Genomic DNA, 20,554 nt, shown 5'->3' on the forward strand with positions numbered 1-20,554 from the left:
GATAAGATATACTGACCATTTCACTGCAACATACCTTTTTCTTTCTATCAATGCATTAATAATTTATTTAATAGTGTTTAGTTGGGTTTTTTTTAAGATATATTAGGCCTAACCAGGGGCATAGCTTGTCACTTGTTTTATCAGTATTAATTTTTAGAATTTTTCTAATTAACTGCAATTAATTAACCTTTCTTTTTGTGGAAAATGCGTATGACTAAATCATTCGACATCAAGGGTCTGCTCACGGGTAAACACTGTACTTTGCAACGATCTTTGTGTTTGAAATTGCTGATGGTCATATTTACCTTGATATATAAGCATTCAAAAAGTTACACTAACCTATTAATATTGATTATATAAAGTATATATCTGTATTTTTCAGATTTTTGAGGCCCCTGTGTAATTGCTATTGTAATACATAGGTCCAATAACCAAACAACAGAACTGACTTACATATACCTATATACATATATTGTCTTTAAATTGCATCAATGATGGGTGTTTAGGTACACCAAGACAAAAATGCACAATAACTTTTATGGGGTATATATTTAATATCTATAAAACCCACTTATACATATGAATATATCAGTCGCATATACCATAGTTAACGAGTCAGAATTGCGTGGCACTATATAGGCCCACACATTTATATCTGAAATGATCACTAAAAGAAATGCTCGGATCGTTCATGTTATTTGACAATTTATAAATTGTAGACATTTTTATAGATTTTCAAATGAATTCATATTTTTCACTTATTCTAGTGCACAATATAGCATAAACCCATTGTAGTAATGAGATATAACGAACAAACATCACCAACATTATTGTAAATATTATATACTCAAGTTTCACCACGCAAATGACTTTACTCTTGTAAAGCGTGCTGATTTACTGCGCATTAATACTTTCTCTAGAGAATTCTCCTCACTTGCCATTGACTTAAATTCATCTACGTCCTTTAGAAATGTTTGTATACGATCGTCTATCGTCTTTGTATCCTTACACGAAGCTAACAGTTTCTTTCGTCTCTCTTCATATTTATCAACATATCCATATTTAGAATCTTGCTCCAGCTTACTCAGTTCTTCAAGTTTTCGTCGGGATCTCGTATGATCTTTCCTAACATGAATTCCATACTGAGATCCTGCTGTTTTGTCTGTTTCCGTTCTGTGACGTCCACTTTCATATAATCTCTGATCTCCTGAATGGTAACTAGATGGTCTCTTTATCTGGTTACTGGTTGACAAAGTCGTAGATCGTGCATGGGAATGTTCAATATTTGCGTTAGGATGTTGCTCTCCAGCATGTGGTTTATGTGTATCTGGTTTTCTTTGATGGCTGTTCCGTTTAAATGTTTGAAGAGAAAGTAAAAACATTGTTAAAGTATTTAACGGTTTTGACTGTATTTTCTTTTCCGTATCTTGTGATCCGTCAACTTCATCTACTTTAATATTTCCGTTAGTATTGGCATCATTGGCTAAACCACTTTGTTCGGCTATTGTGTCGTTCTCAACGGAAGCACTTGAACGTAACTGTTTGCTAGATGGTTTCCGTTTAAGGTCAGCTGAACTGGAAACTCTGTTGGATGATTCGTACGGATCTCTATTTTTAATGGCATTCTTTAACTGCAGCATCTCGTCTGCGTTTTGTTTTGTTTCCTTCAACATTTTATCGGTTTCTACACCTCTTCTGAACTGTTCACGATGCAACTCGTATGCTTGGTTCTCCAAACGATTATCAAGGTCTTCATTGTCGAGATATGTGTTGCTGTAATCAAACCGGATGTTGTAAGATGGTGGTTCATCGTGCTCACCGCGTTGTTTACCAGAGAATTTCCTGTATGACGTCATCCTCTCTCAGGCAGTTTACTCTGAAATATAATTGTATATGAATTCTAATAACAAAAGCATTTTATTAAAAAGCTTACATTTTAATGACACCATACGAATAACATATTATATAATCATTTATAATGTCATTTCTTAAAACTAGACAAACATACTATCAAAACAACAGGAATGCATAGAGCAAAAACGAATTATAATATGTATAATTATCGAAGTACAGCTCTGTATTATTTCACACAGAGACGGTTTTCAAAATTTGAAAACAATAATACTTATATGCACAAATTGTCGCCGTGTAAATTGTTCTTCATTGATTTTTAAATTTATCTTCATCATTTATACATTGTATTGAAAAATAACTTACCGCATTCTTCATTATGAAACACCTTTAATTATATGCTTTCTATTTTTCTTTAAAACATTTAAGGTTATTAACATTACGAATATTTAAAGGTATTTGTTCCAAATGTTCATGCCTTAATAAGAAAATGTGTCTTTAATATAATTTGTTTTAGGTCTTGTAAAGGTTGTTGTATGAATACTAATGTAACAAAAGACATTGTGATCAAACAATGTTTCATTTTAATGACATCGTCATGTATCGATGACACTAATTATAGGTATATACATTTATAACTGATATCAATAATTCATTTATAAAGTATACAAACATGTTAGTTACTATAATTATCAACTCTAGGAAGATATCAGAGCTTCAAACGAATTCATCCATGATGCTATCAAATTATCGACAAGTACGCCTACTGTTACACCAGATATATCACAGAGACGTGTGTTTCACATTGAAAAATCTTTATAAATACTTCATACAACTAGTTTGTCGCCGGTGTGAAGCTTGTTCTTGCAAAAGATATTAGGTCTACTTAATGAACTAACTGTAGTACATGTGTTACGTGATAAAAGTAAGTCGTGCACTCGCGATTCTTTGGCTTTGATGTAATACACCTTTTTAATTATTATCCATCCGCTTCCGCTTATGTTAACTTATTCTGTTATAAATGATATAATAATGTAGAATGTTTTAATTTATTTTACGTCATTTACGACCAACTCAAAGGCGTTCTTGACTTTTCTTACATTTCATAAACAAACTTTACATGAATGATATTTTGATTTTTTTTTTAAAACAAATAAAAACAAAAATACATTGAGGCTAAGGAAGTGTTAGGAGTATCTTAAAATGGATTAAGTATGTCCGGCTTAGCCAGCCTGTAGCGAAAGCATGCATTGAATGTTATTCTGAAGAGCATAAGTCATGTTCTTGAAAAGAAACAAATCGATTTAAACATGTCACAGTTGTGGAAATCTGGACTCATATTCAACAATTTGTGTATAACGTCTATCATTCACATTTTTGATTAAGTCATGTTTAAATGCCAGGTCTTCCAAGTCAACAGTTACAAACAGTTCTCGTATAAATTAACTTATATTCTCATTTATTTATGTTTGTTATTTCTTTATGTTTATAATACGTACATATGCAAATGTTATGATAAAAATGAACGCTATAATGCTGCTTATCAAATCTTTAATGGGAACAAAAATTGTGCAAATGATGTGTTTAAACGTTAACTTAAACATAAACTGAGTTTCAATAGTACAAATAACATGGTTATTGTAAAAGGTTTTTGTTTATTAACGTGTCTAAAGAACACGTTTTAAATTTCAATAGCTTCATTTTCATAAATGAAATGAAAAGATCAATGTATGGTATTGAAGAAATCTTTATTTATGTTTACAAATGCATAAATTTATTTTTGTCAATTTTATTTATTATTATATATTTGTAGACTCTCTTCAATGCAAATCGTAAATTTGAAATGTCAAATTTTATGAGTAACTTCCTTTATACATGGAAGAATAGTAATATTTGTAGTCACGTCATCTTGTAATGAAATTATTTATTTACTTCTGCATACTATCATGAACGGTTGAAATAATGTAATTTGCAAAAAAAAATATCCTTCTTCTTCTATAATATAGGTTTCCAGACATAAATTTTATGACAAAAGATAAAGAAGTTTCTTTTTTTTCTCAACATACGATGTTACAAACAGAATATAACAAAAAAAGAACATCAAGCATTCCTAAGTGTTAGACCATATTTAATGCATAAACTGTCGGAGCTTGGACAGAGATCAAGAAATTCCTAAGCGTGGATAAACTAAAACAAAACTTATTCTCAAATAGTAATACGAAACAAAAATCATAAGAAAGAAATATCTTACCTTTTAGGAAATATTTTACTTCTCCTTATCTTCAGTTGAAACAGAAATAGTTCAATTTCTCTCCAGAATAGTCCAACAAAATAGTCATCACATCCGTAATAATGATATTGACAAAATACTAAACAATTATTTTACTCAACGTCAAAGACACCTGCTATAAAATCCTACCGCCTTGCATGTATTCAACTTTTTATGTACCTCAATAACTTGTTATAAAGCCACACTTTTAAAGTTAATAAGATTTGCAAAAAATATATTTCAACAATATTCAAAAAGTAATTAACAAAGTATTTCGTATTATTGCGTAACAAATTTCTTGCGAAGATAACTACGTAACCAAGTAATTCAAAATCTCGCCGTTCAATTAAACACATTCTTCGACCGCCATAGCGAGCCGCTCACTGTCTACCCGTCCTATTCTATTTCCGATTCCACAGCATCTAAAGTGTCCTGTGTTAAAATAAATAAATCTCTGATTATTCAGATAGTGCGGGTATTCATTTTGAGACAGATAATCAATTCGCACGTGAGAAGGTTCATTGTATTAAAGGACAGGATAAATGCAACAAAATTTATGGTTGTTTACACAGACAATTTAAATGTTTTTATATAACAAACGGCTATTGAAAATAGTTATTGAAAATCATTTAAAAGGACAAATTCAACAAGGCTGATATGTAATAGAGTTTAATTGATTTTTTTCTTTCATTTAAATTTGGTTGACAGTCTAATTGGTAAAGATTCACCAGCAAAGCCTAGTTCACGTGATCTTGATTTCAGGTTTTATTTATATTTTAAACGATTTTTAAAGTTTCATCAACAGGTTTTCTATAAAACATTGTATTTCTAATGTTCTTATATTTTTCAAATTTATTTGTCTGACTTGCAATATTTCTTTGGATTATGAAGAAAAAATTGCACGTGAATAATGCTCTCATTTATTTGAGAGTGAAGATATTTTGTCGGTTTTTTCTCATTAATTATTTTGATAAATGCTTTCAGTTTTAATCTTATTCCGATGAAACCTTTAAAAAGTCACGAACGCTCTTCATAATATATTAGTTTAATGATTTCGCTTTCCTATTGCTTCCAACATTAAGAACTGTTTATATTCAGGCCAATATGAGTGTAAACACATATTAATTACTTTCTTATTAAAGCCAGAACATATGCACAACATCATCTGGGCTCATTTAAAGTATCCATTTTATTAATACGGTATGAAACAAGTATACATAAATTAATTCAAGGATTTTTACTTAAAAAAGCAAGTATCGAAATTTATAACATTATACTGGAGTTTGCATTTTGCTTAGTCATCGTTGTCAGCGTTTATTTACATTTATTTATTTACTTATTTATTTTTGTAGGTAGGTAGGTCTGTAGGTAGGTCAAACAAACAGTCTTTTCAGACTTATAAATGAATATCCACATAAAATGTTCCAAAATGCATAATAATAATAATAACAAAATATATTTTTCTCTTCTCGAGTGAACATGCCTTTTCCCGTATTTACACTGAGGGCTATTATGAAATAAAATTGACATTTAGAAAGTGTGGCTCGTACAGCTATTATTATGTGTTATATATTGAATGTCTTTTCAAATATCTCTCACAAAACACGTATGATAAATTGCACCTTTTCATTGATCTAAGACCATTGTCAAATTTCCCTTTTTAGAACAGAAAAAAGAAGATATTTGATGTCCCATTAATACTGTTTTAATAAGCAAATCTTTAGAAAGTTTACAAGTATTTGCAAACATATAGCGGTTCTTTTTCTTATACAAGTTTCAAAAGAATACGAATCTCGTAATTCAGTGTCACATAAAAGAAAGAACTCAAATTTCATAGCAGCGGAAAAGAGCCGTCATGGTTGTTAAAACATGACAAAAGAATGATTGCCGTTAAACGAAATATTTATATCCATGGATAAATTTAATTATATACCCTGGGTCATGCTGTTCATTTACTCAATTTGTATTTTGTTGATATATAAGCGTGGTAATGTAAATATTTGCCACCGTGGTTAATATGTCAATATGAATTAGTGTTGAATATGGATGACATATATTACTACCATAACAACGCTGATTTAGGCTGACAAAAAGACCATTTATATTAAAGTCACAGTGGAATTATATGTCCTCACATCCAGCCTTTTAACTTAAATCACAAAAGTACAAGTAAAATTAAAGTGATATGATCGGAAATAAAATAATAAAGGCTTTGTTACGTCATACATCGAGTCTCGCCGAAAATATAGCTCAAATCTGCCAACGCACAGACTTGAATTCGTTTGTTATCAATCCTAAGTGGCAATAATTAAAGTTCCATAAAGTTTTGTTACATTTTATATAGGGTAGCTCCCACCCCGAACTAAATTCCTTTTAAAATAGATTCATTAAGTGTAAATGAATTCAACTCCTGATAACTCAATGCAGCGATTGAAAGAGAGAAAAAAGAAGAAAGAATAGGACTTAACATATGGGGGGGGGAGTAAAATTAATGCCCAGAAATCACATGCTGTTGATCTTAAATATCACATTATCAAGCACAACTAATCATACTCGGTAAAATATGATTATTTTGTTTATATAGGAAGTTGCTAAAGTAGAGACGGTGTTTTAGCCCTTGTTTTTGCAGGTTATTGCTAGAGAGACAATTGTTGAGGACACCTAACCACAACAGATGTTGGGCTTGTATTGACGGAAATTGCAACCTTTTTTTAACTGTCTAAGTTAGATTTGCAAATTATACAAGATGGGTCCCAGAAAGATTTAACCTGCACAATGCCGAGGAAGTATATATTTCACATAGGAAAATAATGCAAAACAATTGTCGTGCTTTTTTGACTTTGACCGCGTAATTAACCTAGTTTTTATGCGTAAAGTATGTACTGTGCAACAGACACAAATAATCATTCATCTATAGTATAATATACGAAATGTTTCGAGACGTTCAAAGATGTGTAAGAACACAAGAACATACGTTTGAATGGTTTGAACAAGATAGGACAGGACCGAGCACTGTGTACCGAGCACCGGTGTATCAGAGTACTTGGTCTTCGCAGATGGCATTAAAAATAAAGTTGATATTTCAGTAGAGGTGGTGTCAGCTGCTGCTGGCGACATGTTGCTGACGTCATTCTCAAACGCTGATTTAGACAGCTTTGTGAATATTAACATTCAACTAACGAACAATACTTATATAATGCTTCACTCAAATCACAGTCTGTCTGAATCACATTTGAAGGCTGACGTTAAATGTTTGATTAGTACACTCAAAGACAGGAATAAACTGATGAAATTGCAGATAGTTTCCTCGGGGCTGTTCTACTGTCTGAGAATATGAAAAACCTTCTCTCGCTAGTGAAAGCGATGATAAACGGAACCTCAGACAGGCCGAATCTTGAGCAATAAAAAATGTTAATACATCATCTTAAAAACAAGCTTGTTTTATCATTATAAGAGAGATTCTCTTTCATTCCTGGGCACAAATCAACCACTCCAATGTTCGGTGATTCAAGATATGGATTACCACCACGTTCGAACTTCAATAAGTTTGTTCGAAGCCAAAAGCGAGCAACAGCAGATGTCTTCTGCTACTCGTCTGCCGATACAGAGGACACGTCTCGTGTCAATACACAGTCTCTTGTCTGGGGAACAAGATACTGCCGGAAATACGTAAATCAACCCGATCCATTGGAAGCACAGTTACTAGTAAGTGATAAGTATGTGCACGTAGATATGTATTTCCGTTCAAAAAAATTCTTTCAGATGCAGGAATTATATTTTGAAAAAATACAAAGTTTCAGACCGGGTCTGCAATTTTTCATTCAATTTTGTAGTGATTAATACTTGCAATGGACCAAACTTTATCCAGAATTTAAATGAAAAATGTAAAGGGTCGTCTCAAGTAAAATGTTTTTGAGGGACAAATGGGGCAAACGAATAACGCTAACGATGTTAGATACACTGTAAAATGGATATACAAATTGCTTATATTTTCTGTACCTGAAAGTTCATTTTCTAATAACAAAAACTCCGCGTTAAATATTATGGACTTTGTAGAGAAAGCTGTTTCGGATCTGTTACAGAATCGTTGTAAATGCACCGCATATTATCATTCCATTGTCTGGACAAAAATATCTGTTGAGGACTGGAAAGTAGGATTAGAGTAACTATTTTACACATGATTTGTATATGTCTCAGTTCGATTTAAGTAAAGGCTACCATCATTTAGAGCTTATCAACGTTTTCAGGTTTTTTCAATAAAGGGAAAAAAACTACCCTTTCACTGTTGTCCATTTGGCATTAGTAGCGCCCCTTACATTAAAAAAACACGTCACGACAAGATCGACTTATAAATGAACCATTCATCAGACACTGCACCACCATTAGAACACAACGAATCGTTTGAAGAGAAAAGCAGAAGCCTGCAGCTTTCAAACTCTAAACCGCCCAAATCAGTGTAATTCCCCGATGTCTTAACTAATTGACCACCACAGAAAATGACCAAGGTATGACACTCCCATCAAGGGATGTTCCGCAGTGGGAAATCAAACGTTTCACACAGGTAAACAAAGATGAAACCAGACCAGGAACCAAGTTTTAAAGTATGAAAATAAGAGAAAACGAACATGTGTATGATTATAATGAATATTATGATAATTAGTAAATAGTAAGTTATTGATTATCTAACTTGTAATTAATGTTCTTTTCAAGGGTTAATGTTTATTTAGTTAGTTATTTAGAAGACACTCTGTAGCGTGAATAGTTGAGTATCACCGCATGCATTCTACTATATAGCATAATAAGTAACGAACTTACAATAATAATGATAATAATGTTATTAAAATCAAATGATGAGGAAAGTCGTTCTAGATACAAGATTCAGAATAAACAAACTAATTGTTCAGCATTTGGTCTTGGGATGTAAAGTTGAAAATCATGTGATGAACGCAAATTGCGTGTATGACAGTCTGTAGATAAAATGAACTTATTCAATAAATAGGAAGGAGCCTGAGTATCCATTATCTTAAACATAATAGCTTTTTGAATCAAAGCACTAAATGTACTGATGGGGAGGCTATGACAGAATGTTTCAGACTTATATATAGTTTCTTTTCTTTTTGCTTAAAATGTGCTGTTATTTCAATTATTATCAAAATAAGAAGATATGTACATTGCGCTATTTATCCTTACTGTTGTGTTCAACCATTCATATATATGGTAAATATGGTTGACTATTCATTTTGTTAATATTCCAGAACATTTCATTGAGGTCTACATTCGGACTGTTAATCATGCAAATTTTGAAAAACCTAAACTGTCAATAATAAATGACATACCAGCAAGTATGACGACTGTTTATTATAAGATAACATTAACATTTTACAACTGACGGTTCCTTATCAAAATATTCTAGGACTGTTCATCATAAATACTTTATGTCATTTTAATATCATTGAATGATAATAACAACTGCAAGTTATGCAATATTTATAAAAATTATACATATTTACATGTACCATAATTGAGATCAATAAGATACTGTCTTGTGATGAGTATTAATATTTATGCTCTACGGACAGAAAGTTGTCTTCTCCCGAAGCAAATCTCGAATAAAATCACGTTTCAGAAAATTATTCCCTTATTGACTTTGACGGCTTCGGATAATATTAAAGCTAAATATTTCTTGAAAAAATACATATCTGCAAAGTTTATTCAAAATTGAATCAACCTAAGTGAAAATTGATCAGGAAGTTATATCTTCTTTTTTACCGCCAACACTCAACCAACTTATGGTAGTTAATCGATAGATTCTACATGTTTTTTTTAAACCTCACTAGCTTGAAATATATACTGCGGAAAATCTGTTGTTAACAGGGTGTGCGGTTATTACGTAGGGTTTTCCCTGTCGACCATTTCCCGCAAATAGATGAGAACATCGAAGCATCAGTGCTATGAATGGTGTTATAAATATCGTGTTTTGGAAGTTTTTGTTGAAACTTCTCCAAATCCCTCCAGAGGCGTCGCGGAGAAGGCACACGGCAGGTCAAGGTCAAGTCATCACAAGTATCAGAGGTGACTGGTTGACCTGTCGTGACTTACTCTGGAGGTTTGGCGCTAATGAATGCCGTTTTTGTTGTCGTCAGTCAGGAAGTTGATGTCTTGACAGTATTGTCGTCTGTTACAACCCGTTTTGTAATAAAGTTGCAAATTGTAATAATTATTACAAAACGGGTTGAAAAGTTTATTACAATTTGAAATTTTCCGCACAACCCGTTTTGTAATAAAGTTGCAAATTGTAATAAACTATCAATAGAAGTCAAAAGTCAATTTTACCCACTAATATAAGTTCATCTTCAGAAATATCATATAATTTTAAGTAACACATACATGTGACCTACTTTATTGCTGAAGTTACTATTATTAATATTTCATTAAAATAAGCATTATTTCAGTAAATAATGACAAATATATCATTTCTGATGCAAATTGTAACATTTATTACAAAACGGGTTAAAAAGTTTATTACAATTTGAAATTTTCCGCACAACCCGTTTTGTAATAAAGTTGCAAATTGTAATAATCTATCAATAGAAGTCAAAAGTCAATTTTACCCACTAATATAAGTTCATCTTCAGAAATATCATATAATTTTAAGTAACACATACATGTGACCTACTTTATTGCTAAAGTTACTATTATTAATATTTCATTAAAATAAGCATTATTTCAGTAAATAATGACAAATATATCATTTCTGATGCAAATTGTAACATTTATTACAAAACGGGTTGAAAAGTTTATTTCAATTTGAAATTTTCCGCACAACCCGTTTTGTAATAAAGTTGCAAATTGTAATAAACTATCAATAGAAGTCAAAAGTCAATTTTACCCACTAATATAATGTCATCTTCAAAAATATCATTCAATTTTAAGTAACACATACTTGTGACCTACTTTATTGCAAAAGTTACTTTATTAATATTTCATGAAAATAAGCATTATTTCAGTAAATAATGACAAATATATCATTTCTGATGCAAATTGTAACATTTATTACAAAACGGGTGAAAAGTTTATTACAATTTGAAATTTTCCGCACAACCCGTTTTGTAATAAAGTTGCAAATTGTAATAAACTATCAATAGAAGTCAAAAGTCAATTTTACCCACTAATATAAGTTCATCTTCAGAAATATCATATAATTTTAAGTAACACATACATGTGACCTTGTTTATTGCTAAATTTGCTATTATTAATATTTCATGAAAATAAGCATTATTTCAGTAAATAATGACAAATATATCATTTCTGATGCAAATTGTAACATTTATTACAAAACGGGTTGAAAAGTTTATTTCAAATTGAAATTTTCCGCACAACCCGTTTTGTAATAAAGTTGCAAATTGTAATAAACTATCAATAGAAGTCAAAACTCAATTTTACCCACTAATATAATGTCATCTTCAAAAATATCATTCAATTTTAAGTAACACATACTTGTGACCTACTTTATTGCAAAAGTTACTATTATTAATATTTCATGAAAATAAGCATTATTTCAGTAAATAATGACAAATATATCATTTCTGATGCAAATTGTAACATTTATTACAAAACGGGTTGAAAAGTTTATTACAATTTGAAATTTTCCGCACAACCCGTTTTGTAATAAAGTTGCAAATTGTAATAAACTATCAATACGAGTCAAAAGTCAATTTTACCCACTAATATAAGTTCATCTTCAGAAATATCATATATTTTTAATTCTAACACGACCCGCATTTTTCCCTATTGAACATAGAAGAATAGAAAGTGTGTGTTATTATGCAACAGATGCACAGTTTGACGTTCTATATTTAGACATGTGACGTAATCATTATACACGGGACGTAACCACTAAAAATCTGACGCGCTGAAAATAAGTACGGAAACAAATCAGGCGCAATATTGCTTAACTATCAAGTACAGCAACATTTATTTGTTGATGTCGTGTTAGAATCGAAATAATATATCCAAATCAGTGATTTTATCGTTTGATAACATCACTGTTTGTCGTTCGGATGCGCATCATTATATCACTCGGGCTACGCCCTCGTGATATAATTCCTCGCATCCGAACTCCAAACAGTGATGTTATTGAGCGATAAAATCACTGTTTGGGATATATTATTTCTTATGTAACATATACATGTGACCTACTTTATTGCTAAATTACTATTATTAATATTTCATGAAAATAAGCATTATTTCAGTAAATAATGACAAATATATCATTTCTGATGCAAATTGTAACATTTATTACAAAACGGGTTGAAAAGTTTATTACAATTTGAAATTTTCCGCACAACCCGTTTTGTAATAAAGTTGCAAATTGTAATAAACTATCAATAGAAGTCAAAAGTCAATTTTACCCACTTATATAAGTTCATCTTTAGAAATATCATATAATTTTAAGTAACACATACATGTGACCTACTTTATTGCTAAAGTTACTGTTATTAATATTTCATTAAAATAAGCATTATTTCAGTAAATAATGACAAATTTATCATTTCTGATGCAAATTGTAACATTTATTACAAAACGGGTTGAAAAGTTTATTACAATTTGAAATTTTCCGCACAACCCGTTTTGTAATAAAGTTGCAAATTGTAATAAACTATCAATAGAAGTCAAAAGTCAATTTTACCCACTAATATAAGTTCATCTTCAGAAATATCATATAATTTTAAGTAACACATACATGTGACCTACTTTATTGCTAAAGTTACTATTATTAATATTTCATTAAAATAAGCATTATTTCAGTAAATAATGACAAATATATCATTTCTGATGCAAATTGTAACTTTAATTACAAAACGGGTTGAAAAGTTTATTACAATTTGAAATTTTCCGCACAACCCGTTTTGTAATAAAGTTGCAAATTGTAATAAACTATCAATAGAAGTCAAAAGTCAATTTTACCCACTAATATAATGTCATCTTCGAAAATATCATTCAATTTTAAGTAACATATACTTGTGACCTACTTTATTGCAAAAGTTACTATTATTAATATTTCATTAAAATAAGCATTATTTCAGTAAATAATGACAAATATATCATTTCTGATGCAAATTGTAACATTTATTACAAAACGGGTTGCAAAGTTTATTACAATTTGAAATTTTCCGCACAACCCGTTTTGTAATAAAGTTGCAAATTGTAATAAACTATCAATAGAAGTCAAAAGTCAATTTTACCCACTAATATAATGTCATCTTCGAAAATATCATTCAATTTCAAGTAACGCATACTTGTGACCTACTTTATTGCAAAAGTTACTATTATTAATATTTCATTAAAATAAGCATTATTTCAGTAAATAATGACAAAATTAAATATATCATTTCTGATGCAAATTGTAACATTTATTACAAAACGGGTTGAAAAGTTTATTACAATTTGAAATTTTCCGCACAACCCGTTTTGTAATAAAGTTGCAAATTGTAATAAACTATCAATAGAAGTCAAAAGTCAATTTTACCCACTAATATAAGTTCATCTTCAGAAATATCATTCAATTTTAAGTAACACATACTTGTGACCTACTTTATTGCAAAAGTTACTATTATTAATATTTCATGAGAAAAAGCATCATTTCATTATATATTGACAAACATATAATTCTCAGGTAAATTGTAACATTTATTACAAAACTGGTTAAAAAGTGTATTACATTTTGAAATTTTCCGCACAACCCGTTTTGTAAAATTGTTGCAAATTGTAATAAATTATTAATATGAGTCAAAAATCAATTTTACCCACTAATATAAGTTCATCTTCGAAACGTTATTTAAATTTAGAAAACTCATACATTTGACCTTCTTTATTGGAAAAATACTGTTAGTGATATTTCATCAAATTAAGCATCATTCATTATATAATGACAAACATATTATTTCTGATTACATACAAAACGTGCTGAAAGTTGATAATAATTTGGAATTTTCCACACAACCCGTTCTGTTATAAAGTTGCAAATTGTCATTTTTCGTTCCGCTGATAAAGTTCATCCTGGATAAATATCGCTTAATTTTAGGTTACTTATACATTTGCCCTACTTTATTTGAAACATTTCTTTTCTTGATATTTCATTAAAAGCCACTCACCCAGATTTTGTTCCTGCAATTTTAATATTAGTGTACATAATAATCACAATTAATAGAAGAAGTTAAAGTCATTTTTTCACTGATATAAGTTCATCCATCTTAGGTAAATATTTAATTTAAGGTTACTTATACATTTGACCTACTTTATTGGAAAGGTCAATTGTATTAATATTTGATAATGATAAACTATATTTTATTGCTCAAAGGGAATCATATAACTTTAAGGCAAATTGTTTATTTGTGCTACAAAACATTTTATTACCGTTTGAAATTTTACGTATTTTAAATGAAATTTTTTTTGTCGATTACGGTCAATTTTGAGTAAATATTATTTAATATTAGTTTAAGAATAGTAACAAACAGTTCTGTAATACAGTTGAAATTGTTTTATTGTTTTACCAAGGTGCTGACAACATTACGTTGTTTTTATCCGTAATCAACACTTTAAATATAACTGCTACATGACTTCGTTCTTGTTGAAAGGACAGCTCTATTGATATTCTACTATACAATTCACCTTAAATTGCAAGTATATGGAGACAAACTTTTTTACAAAACGGGTTACAATAATTATCACATTTTCAACAGAATATATATTTTTAAAACAATTTTTATTGGTTTGACTGACCGTTAGCCACTTAGTGATTACACTAAGCGTTGCCACCTCTGGCCACGCTGAGGCCGTCAGGCTGCAGGGGGGGGGGTCAATGTGGAGTAAAAACATTTAAACTGCTACCGCAACACAACAAAAACTTGTTGTAATAACATGTAGTAAGAATTGCTAATCATAAACGTTGATGAAACGCATGTTCTATGGGGTTTGGAGATACAGATCAAAACTGTCAAAAATCGGGATATATTTCAGTCTAAAATTCTTAAAGTGACAGACCATATTTCTTCATATATTAATAATTTCACAATGTATTTATTTGCGATTTTAAAATATCTCAGTTGTAAAAAGAGTTTAACAAAATGATAATAATTTATTTTTTATTTCATTTAGAAGTTGAGAAGATACATTTATCTGCACTGTGTTTTTTTCACTGTCCAAGCGGGCATTTTGCATGTTTATCAGTGAATTTCGTCCAAAAATGTGTTCCAAATTTTATTTTATGAGTCAGTATCTAATCAATTACAAAATGTTCAGGTCATTCATAGAAAGAAAGCCATTAATATCTGATAACCTTTATGGCCTGTCGCTTGAATACTTTATAATAAATAAAACAGCAATAACTTAACTTAACCCAAAAGAATGCTGGTTAGCTGATTTGCAAATATTGCTGTTAAAATGACAATAAAAATACCAAAAAGTTTTTTAACTAAATTTATTTCTCCACATTGACTATCACATATAAGCTTCATTCATTCATTCATTTATTCATTCATTCATTCATTCATTCATTCATTCATTCATTCATTCATTTATTCATTTATTCATTCATTCATTCATTCATTCATTCAGCCTTGCATTTAGCCACAAGTAAAAGTTACAAGCAAAAATCTTAGAAGATACACGAAGTGATTGAAACGAAATATTATAATGTTGATTAGTTGTTTTTTTTTTTGGTTTTGTTTTTTTGTATTATCTGCTTTATACATCAATCACTCTGACATTCATGACACACGAACATATTATGTCAAACATAAAATGAAGTTTAAAAAACTGCAAAAATGCAATCAAACATTAAATTAAAGAAAAAAAAATATTATAATGTACATCATTTTCACTTTTTGTATTTATCTATGTTTTTTTTTCATTTTTTTCTTTTCTTTTTCTTTTTGGTGCGTGTACCTGGTCCAATCATAAACAACAATCACTCCGACATTCATGCATATGACATGCTGTTTGTTGCGTTCTTCGGAGTAAGTCACAGCAACACAAACAGTTTTTGTAAAAACAATACAAAACTAATCACAGTACTAACGAAAACATGTACTCAAAACAAGCTCATAGATTTCAAAATGATTAGGATCAAAGTAATCAGGGACCATGATTTTCTTTGATTAATGCATTTTAAACTGAATCGAAACATTTTGTTAGCCATGGTCGGATACATGTTATGTGTTTGAAATCACTCTGTTGTATAATAGGAGTGGTATACAGTTAAGACAACTTGCTTGCGAACATATTCAGCAAAACAGATTTCATTATGAAAATTTCATGTCTGAAACAATAAAAGCTTACTTAAGAAAATTGTCTCGCAGACTGACATTTGGTGACAACTTAACACTGATTGCATTGGCAAGAGAGTTTAATAGCCAGTTTATTGTCATCAACTCGAAGGGAGCATTATACAACAGAGTGATTTCAAACACGAGTGTTTTTGACCCCGAAATGACAACATTATATCTAGGGTTTTACCCTGAGATACATTATGTATCTGTTGATATAACCAATGAAACCTCACTTAAAGCTATCATTGAAAGTTGTGCTTCAAATAAAAGAAATCATAACAAAAGACACATTGAAATGGTGTAATGATGATCTGGAAGGAGCTGAAGATGCTACTGATAATGCATCAGTTAATAACTCGAGTAATGCCATTGACAGAGATGATGTAGAACGAATAGGCAAGGGTGACGACAAGGATGTTAACCTATCAGATAATGACTCAAGTGGTGACAATAACAGAAATAGAGATGATGTAGAAGGAAATGACATGAGTGATGAAAACCTATCATGTAATGATGACCCAGTTGATGACAATGACAGTGATGAAATAGAACGAATGCAGTGAGTGTTGAAAAAGTTGAAAACCTATCACCTAATGACTCAAGTTATGACAATAACAAAGACGATGTTGAACGACATGCCATGAGTGATGAAATTGATGAAAATCTATCAGCTAATGACTCAAGTGGTGAAAATGACAGAGATGATATAGAACGAAATTCTAGAAATGACGAAAAAGATAAAAACCTGTCTGATAATTATGCACGTGATGACAATGACAAAGATTATGTAGAACGAAATGGTGACAGTGACGAAAAAGATGAAAACCTGTCTGATAATGACGAAAGTGATGACAATGACAGAGATGATGAAGAACGACATGACATGAGTGATGAAAATGATGAAAACCTATCAGGTAATAATGACAGAGATGAAGAATGTCGATGGAAATGACGTTAATGAAAAAACAATTCTGAAAACATATTGATGATGGGCATCAAATTAATGAAAGTGATAACGAGAATGGAGACAACGTAGATGATAATGCCGGACAACAGGGTTGAAAATGAAGCTCAGATTCCGTTACCTCCCTATTAAAAGCTTAAGGAGAATTATCTTCCATTCTATACGGACATCACCTTTGATGCGATATACTTTACAGCTGGTCAATTCAGAATTTGCCGATATTATCAGGGAGTATGGGTATCCTATGATCTACCTACGACCATCCCAAATGATTAAATTTACCTTTAACGGTAAGTGTAAATAGGCTCATTCGTATATATGGCAGTCACAGTTGTTCCTGTTAAACGTGCCGACAGCTGTTGGGAGGGGAGTCTCGGGGACCTGGTTACATTACGAGATGTTTGTCCGTTAAATGTTGCATGGCGAATAGACTTCAAAAAAGTCATTTTCAAAACCGATAACCCAGCATTTCTTTAGCATTCTTTTTTTTAAAAAAATTATTGTTTCATTTGCAATTTCCCTTTCCACATTTTTGTTTGGGTTTGTTTATTTTTGCTTAAAATGTGTTTATTGTAAAAATTTGATTGCAAAAAATTGGTTTTTACATGTAATAAATTCATCACATGTTTCACAATATATGGTTTCGTCTAATTTCCAGGCAATTGAATGATGATTTGAATAACGGTATTGGGTTAGATTAATAATTTGTTCCTTCTAAAACGTACTTGGGTCCCATTGATTTTTATTTAATCATAATAAATGTATCCCGACCAAAATGGCTAAAAAAAAATGTTTCGATTAGTTTTAAAATGCATCAAATCAAAAAAATCATGGGTCCCCTGATTACTTTGATCCTAATCAATTTTTGAAATCTAAAATGAGCTTGTTTTGGGAGTAACTGTTTTCGTTAGTAACTGGATTAGTTTTGGGTATTGTTTTTACAAAAACTGTTTTTTGTGTTGCCTGTGACTTACTTCAAAAAAACGCAACAAACAGCATTGTCAATATCATGAATTTGTCGGAGTGTTGTTTTTTTTATGATTGGAAACCAGGTACACGAACCAAAAAAAAAGAAAAGAAAAAAATGAAAAAAAAAAACATAGATAAATACAAAAAAGTGAAAAATGATGTACATTATAATAATTTTTTTTTTCCCTTTAATTTAAAATTTTGATTGCATTTTTTTGCAAGTTTTTTAAACTTCTTTTTTTTGTTTGACATCAAATATGTTCGTGGTGTCCAATGAAATGTCAGATGATTGATGTATAAACAGATAATACAAAAAAAACAAAAACCAAAAAAACAAAACACAATTTATAATTTTCCAACATTATAATATTTCGTTTAATCACTTCGTGTAATCTTTCTATCTAAGATTTTTTGCTTGGGTAACTTTTACTTGTGGCTAAATGGCCAAGGCTTGAAATGAATAAAATGGATGAATGAAGCTTAATATGTTGATAGTCAATGTGGAGAAAATAAATTTTAAAAGTTAAAAAAAACTTTTTTGGTATTTTTATTGTCATTTTAACAAGCAATATTTTGCCAAATCAGGCCTAACCGCAATTCTTTTGGGTTTTAAGTTAAAAGTTATTGCTGTGTTTTATTTTTTATAAAGTAATTCAAAGCGACAGGCCATAAAGGTTATCAGATATTAATGGCTTTCTTTCTAATGAAATGACCTGAAACATTTTGTAATTGGAAATTAGATACTGACTCAAAAATAAAATTTGGGAACACATTTTTGGACCGGGAAATTCACTGAATAAACATCAAAATGCCCCGCTTTGGACAAGTGAAAAAAAACACAAGTGCAGGATAAATGTATCTTCTCAAAACTTCTAAATGAAATAAAAAAATAAATTATTCCATTTTGTTAAACTCTTTTTTACAACTGAGATATTTAAAATCGCAAATAAATACATTGTGAAAATTATTAATAATATAAAAGAAATATGGTCACTTTAAAAATTTTAGGACTGAAATAATCCCGAAATTTTTGACAGTTTTTTGATCTGTATCTCTAGACCCCATAGAACATGCGTTTTCATCAGCGTTTATGATTAGAATTCCTTTACTACATGAAAATTACAAAAAGTTTTTGTTGTGTTGGGGTAGCAGTTTAAATGTTTTTCCTCCACATTGACCCCCCCCCTGCAGCCTGACGGGGGCCTCAAGCGTTGCCCAGGGGGTGGCCCAACGTTTTAGTGGTAAATGCACTAAAGTGGCTAACGGTCAGTCAAACCAATAAAAATTATTTTAAAAATATATATTCTTTTGAAAAAGAAAGTGATAATTAAATTGTAACCCGTTTTGTAAAAAAATGTTTGTCTCCATATACATGCAATTTAAGGTGAAATTGTATGTAAAATATCAAATAGAGCTGTCCCTTTCAAACAAGAACGAAGTCATGTAGCCAGTTACATTTAAAGTGTTGATTACGGGATAAAAACAACGTAATTTGTCAGCACCTTGGTATAACAATAAAAACCCAATTTTCAACTGTAAATTACAGAACTGGTTTTGTTACATTCTTAAATAATATTAAATAATATTTAAACTCAAAATTGACCGTAAATTTCGACAAAAAAAAAAAATTTAAAATACGTAAAATTTCAAAACGGTAATAAAAATGTTTTGTAGCACAAATAAACAAAATTTGCCTTTAAAGTTTAATGATTCCCTTTGAGCAAATAAAATATAGTTTTATCATTTTACCAAATATTAAAAAACATTGTCCTTTCCAAATAAAGAGGCAAATGTAATAAGTTTACCTTTAAATTAAAATATTTACCTAAGATGGATGAACTTATATCAGTAAAAAAATGACTTTAATTCTTTCTATTAATTGTGCTTATTATGTAACTAATATTAAAATTGCAGGGAACAAAATCTGGGTGAGTGGCTTTTAATGAAATATCAAGAAAAGAAATGTTTTCAAAATAAAAAGTAGGGCAAATGTATAAGTAACCTAAAATTAAGCCGATATTTTCCAGGATGAAACTTTTATCACGGGAACGAAAAAATGACAATTTGGCAACCCTTTATAAACAAGAAACGGGTTGTGTGGGAAAATTCCAAAATTATTATCAAACTTTCCAGCACGTTTTTGTATGTAATCAAGAAATAAATGTTTGGCCA

At 30.3% G+C, this 20,554-nt stretch overlaps 2 protein-coding genes across 2 annotated transcripts; one reads left to right on the top strand and one right to left on the bottom strand.

Annotated features, from left to right (window-relative positions):
- Nucleotides 1-449: 449 nt before the first annotated feature.
- Nucleotides 450-4,626, bottom strand: LOC132750306 (uncharacterized). Its single transcript, XM_060740253.1, has 2 exons — nt 4,103-4,626; nt 450-1,876 (listed from the first exon to the last, which is right to left on the bottom strand). The coding sequence occupies exon 2, from the start codon at nt 1,854-1,856 to the stop codon at nt 855-857; it is 1,002 nt and encodes a 333-aa protein (XP_060596236.1). The 5' UTR covers nt 1,857-1,876; nt 4,103-4,626; the 3' UTR covers nt 450-854.
- Nucleotides 4,627-7,050: 2,424 nt separating this feature from the next.
- LOC132750305 (protein PFC0760c-like) lies at nt 7,051-17,401 on the top strand. The gene is made up of 4 exons (XM_060740252.1): nt 7,051-7,159; nt 7,575-7,825; nt 16,689-17,008; nt 17,053-17,401. The coding sequence occupies exons 1-4, from the start codon at nt 7,051-7,053 to the stop codon at nt 17,399-17,401; spliced, it is 1,029 nt and encodes a 342-aa protein (XP_060596235.1).
- The last annotated feature ends 3,153 nt before the right edge of the window (nt 17,402-20,554 follow it).

Source organism: Ruditapes philippinarum, unplaced genomic scaffold (assembly GCF_026571515.1).
Source record: "Ruditapes philippinarum isolate M1 unplaced genomic scaffold, ASM2657151v2 ctg2235_1_1_1_1, whole genome shotgun sequence".
Classification (NCBI taxonomy): domain Eukaryota; kingdom Metazoa; phylum Mollusca; class Bivalvia; order Venerida; family Veneridae; genus Ruditapes; species Ruditapes philippinarum.

What these genes read in the sequence shown, in the direction of transcription:
- LOC132750305 (XM_060740252.1), top strand. Translation starts at nt 7,051, where the DNA reads ATGTTTCGAGACGTTCAAAGATGTGTAAGAACACAAGAACATACGTTT. An exon ending in CATTGGAAGCACAGTTACTA is followed by an intron (nt 7,826 to 16,688) that starts GTAAGTGATAAG and finishes CCTCACTTAAAG; the next exon opens with CTATCATTGAAAGTTGTGCT. An exon ending in GATGAAATAGAACGAATGCA is followed by an intron (nt 17,009 to 17,052) that starts GTGAGTGTTGAA and finishes TAATGACTCAAG; the next exon opens with TTATGACAATAACAAAGACG.
- LOC132750306 (XM_060740253.1), bottom strand. Translation starts at nt 1,856, where the DNA reads ATGACGTCATACAGGAAATTCTCTGGTAAACAACGCGGTGAGCACGAT.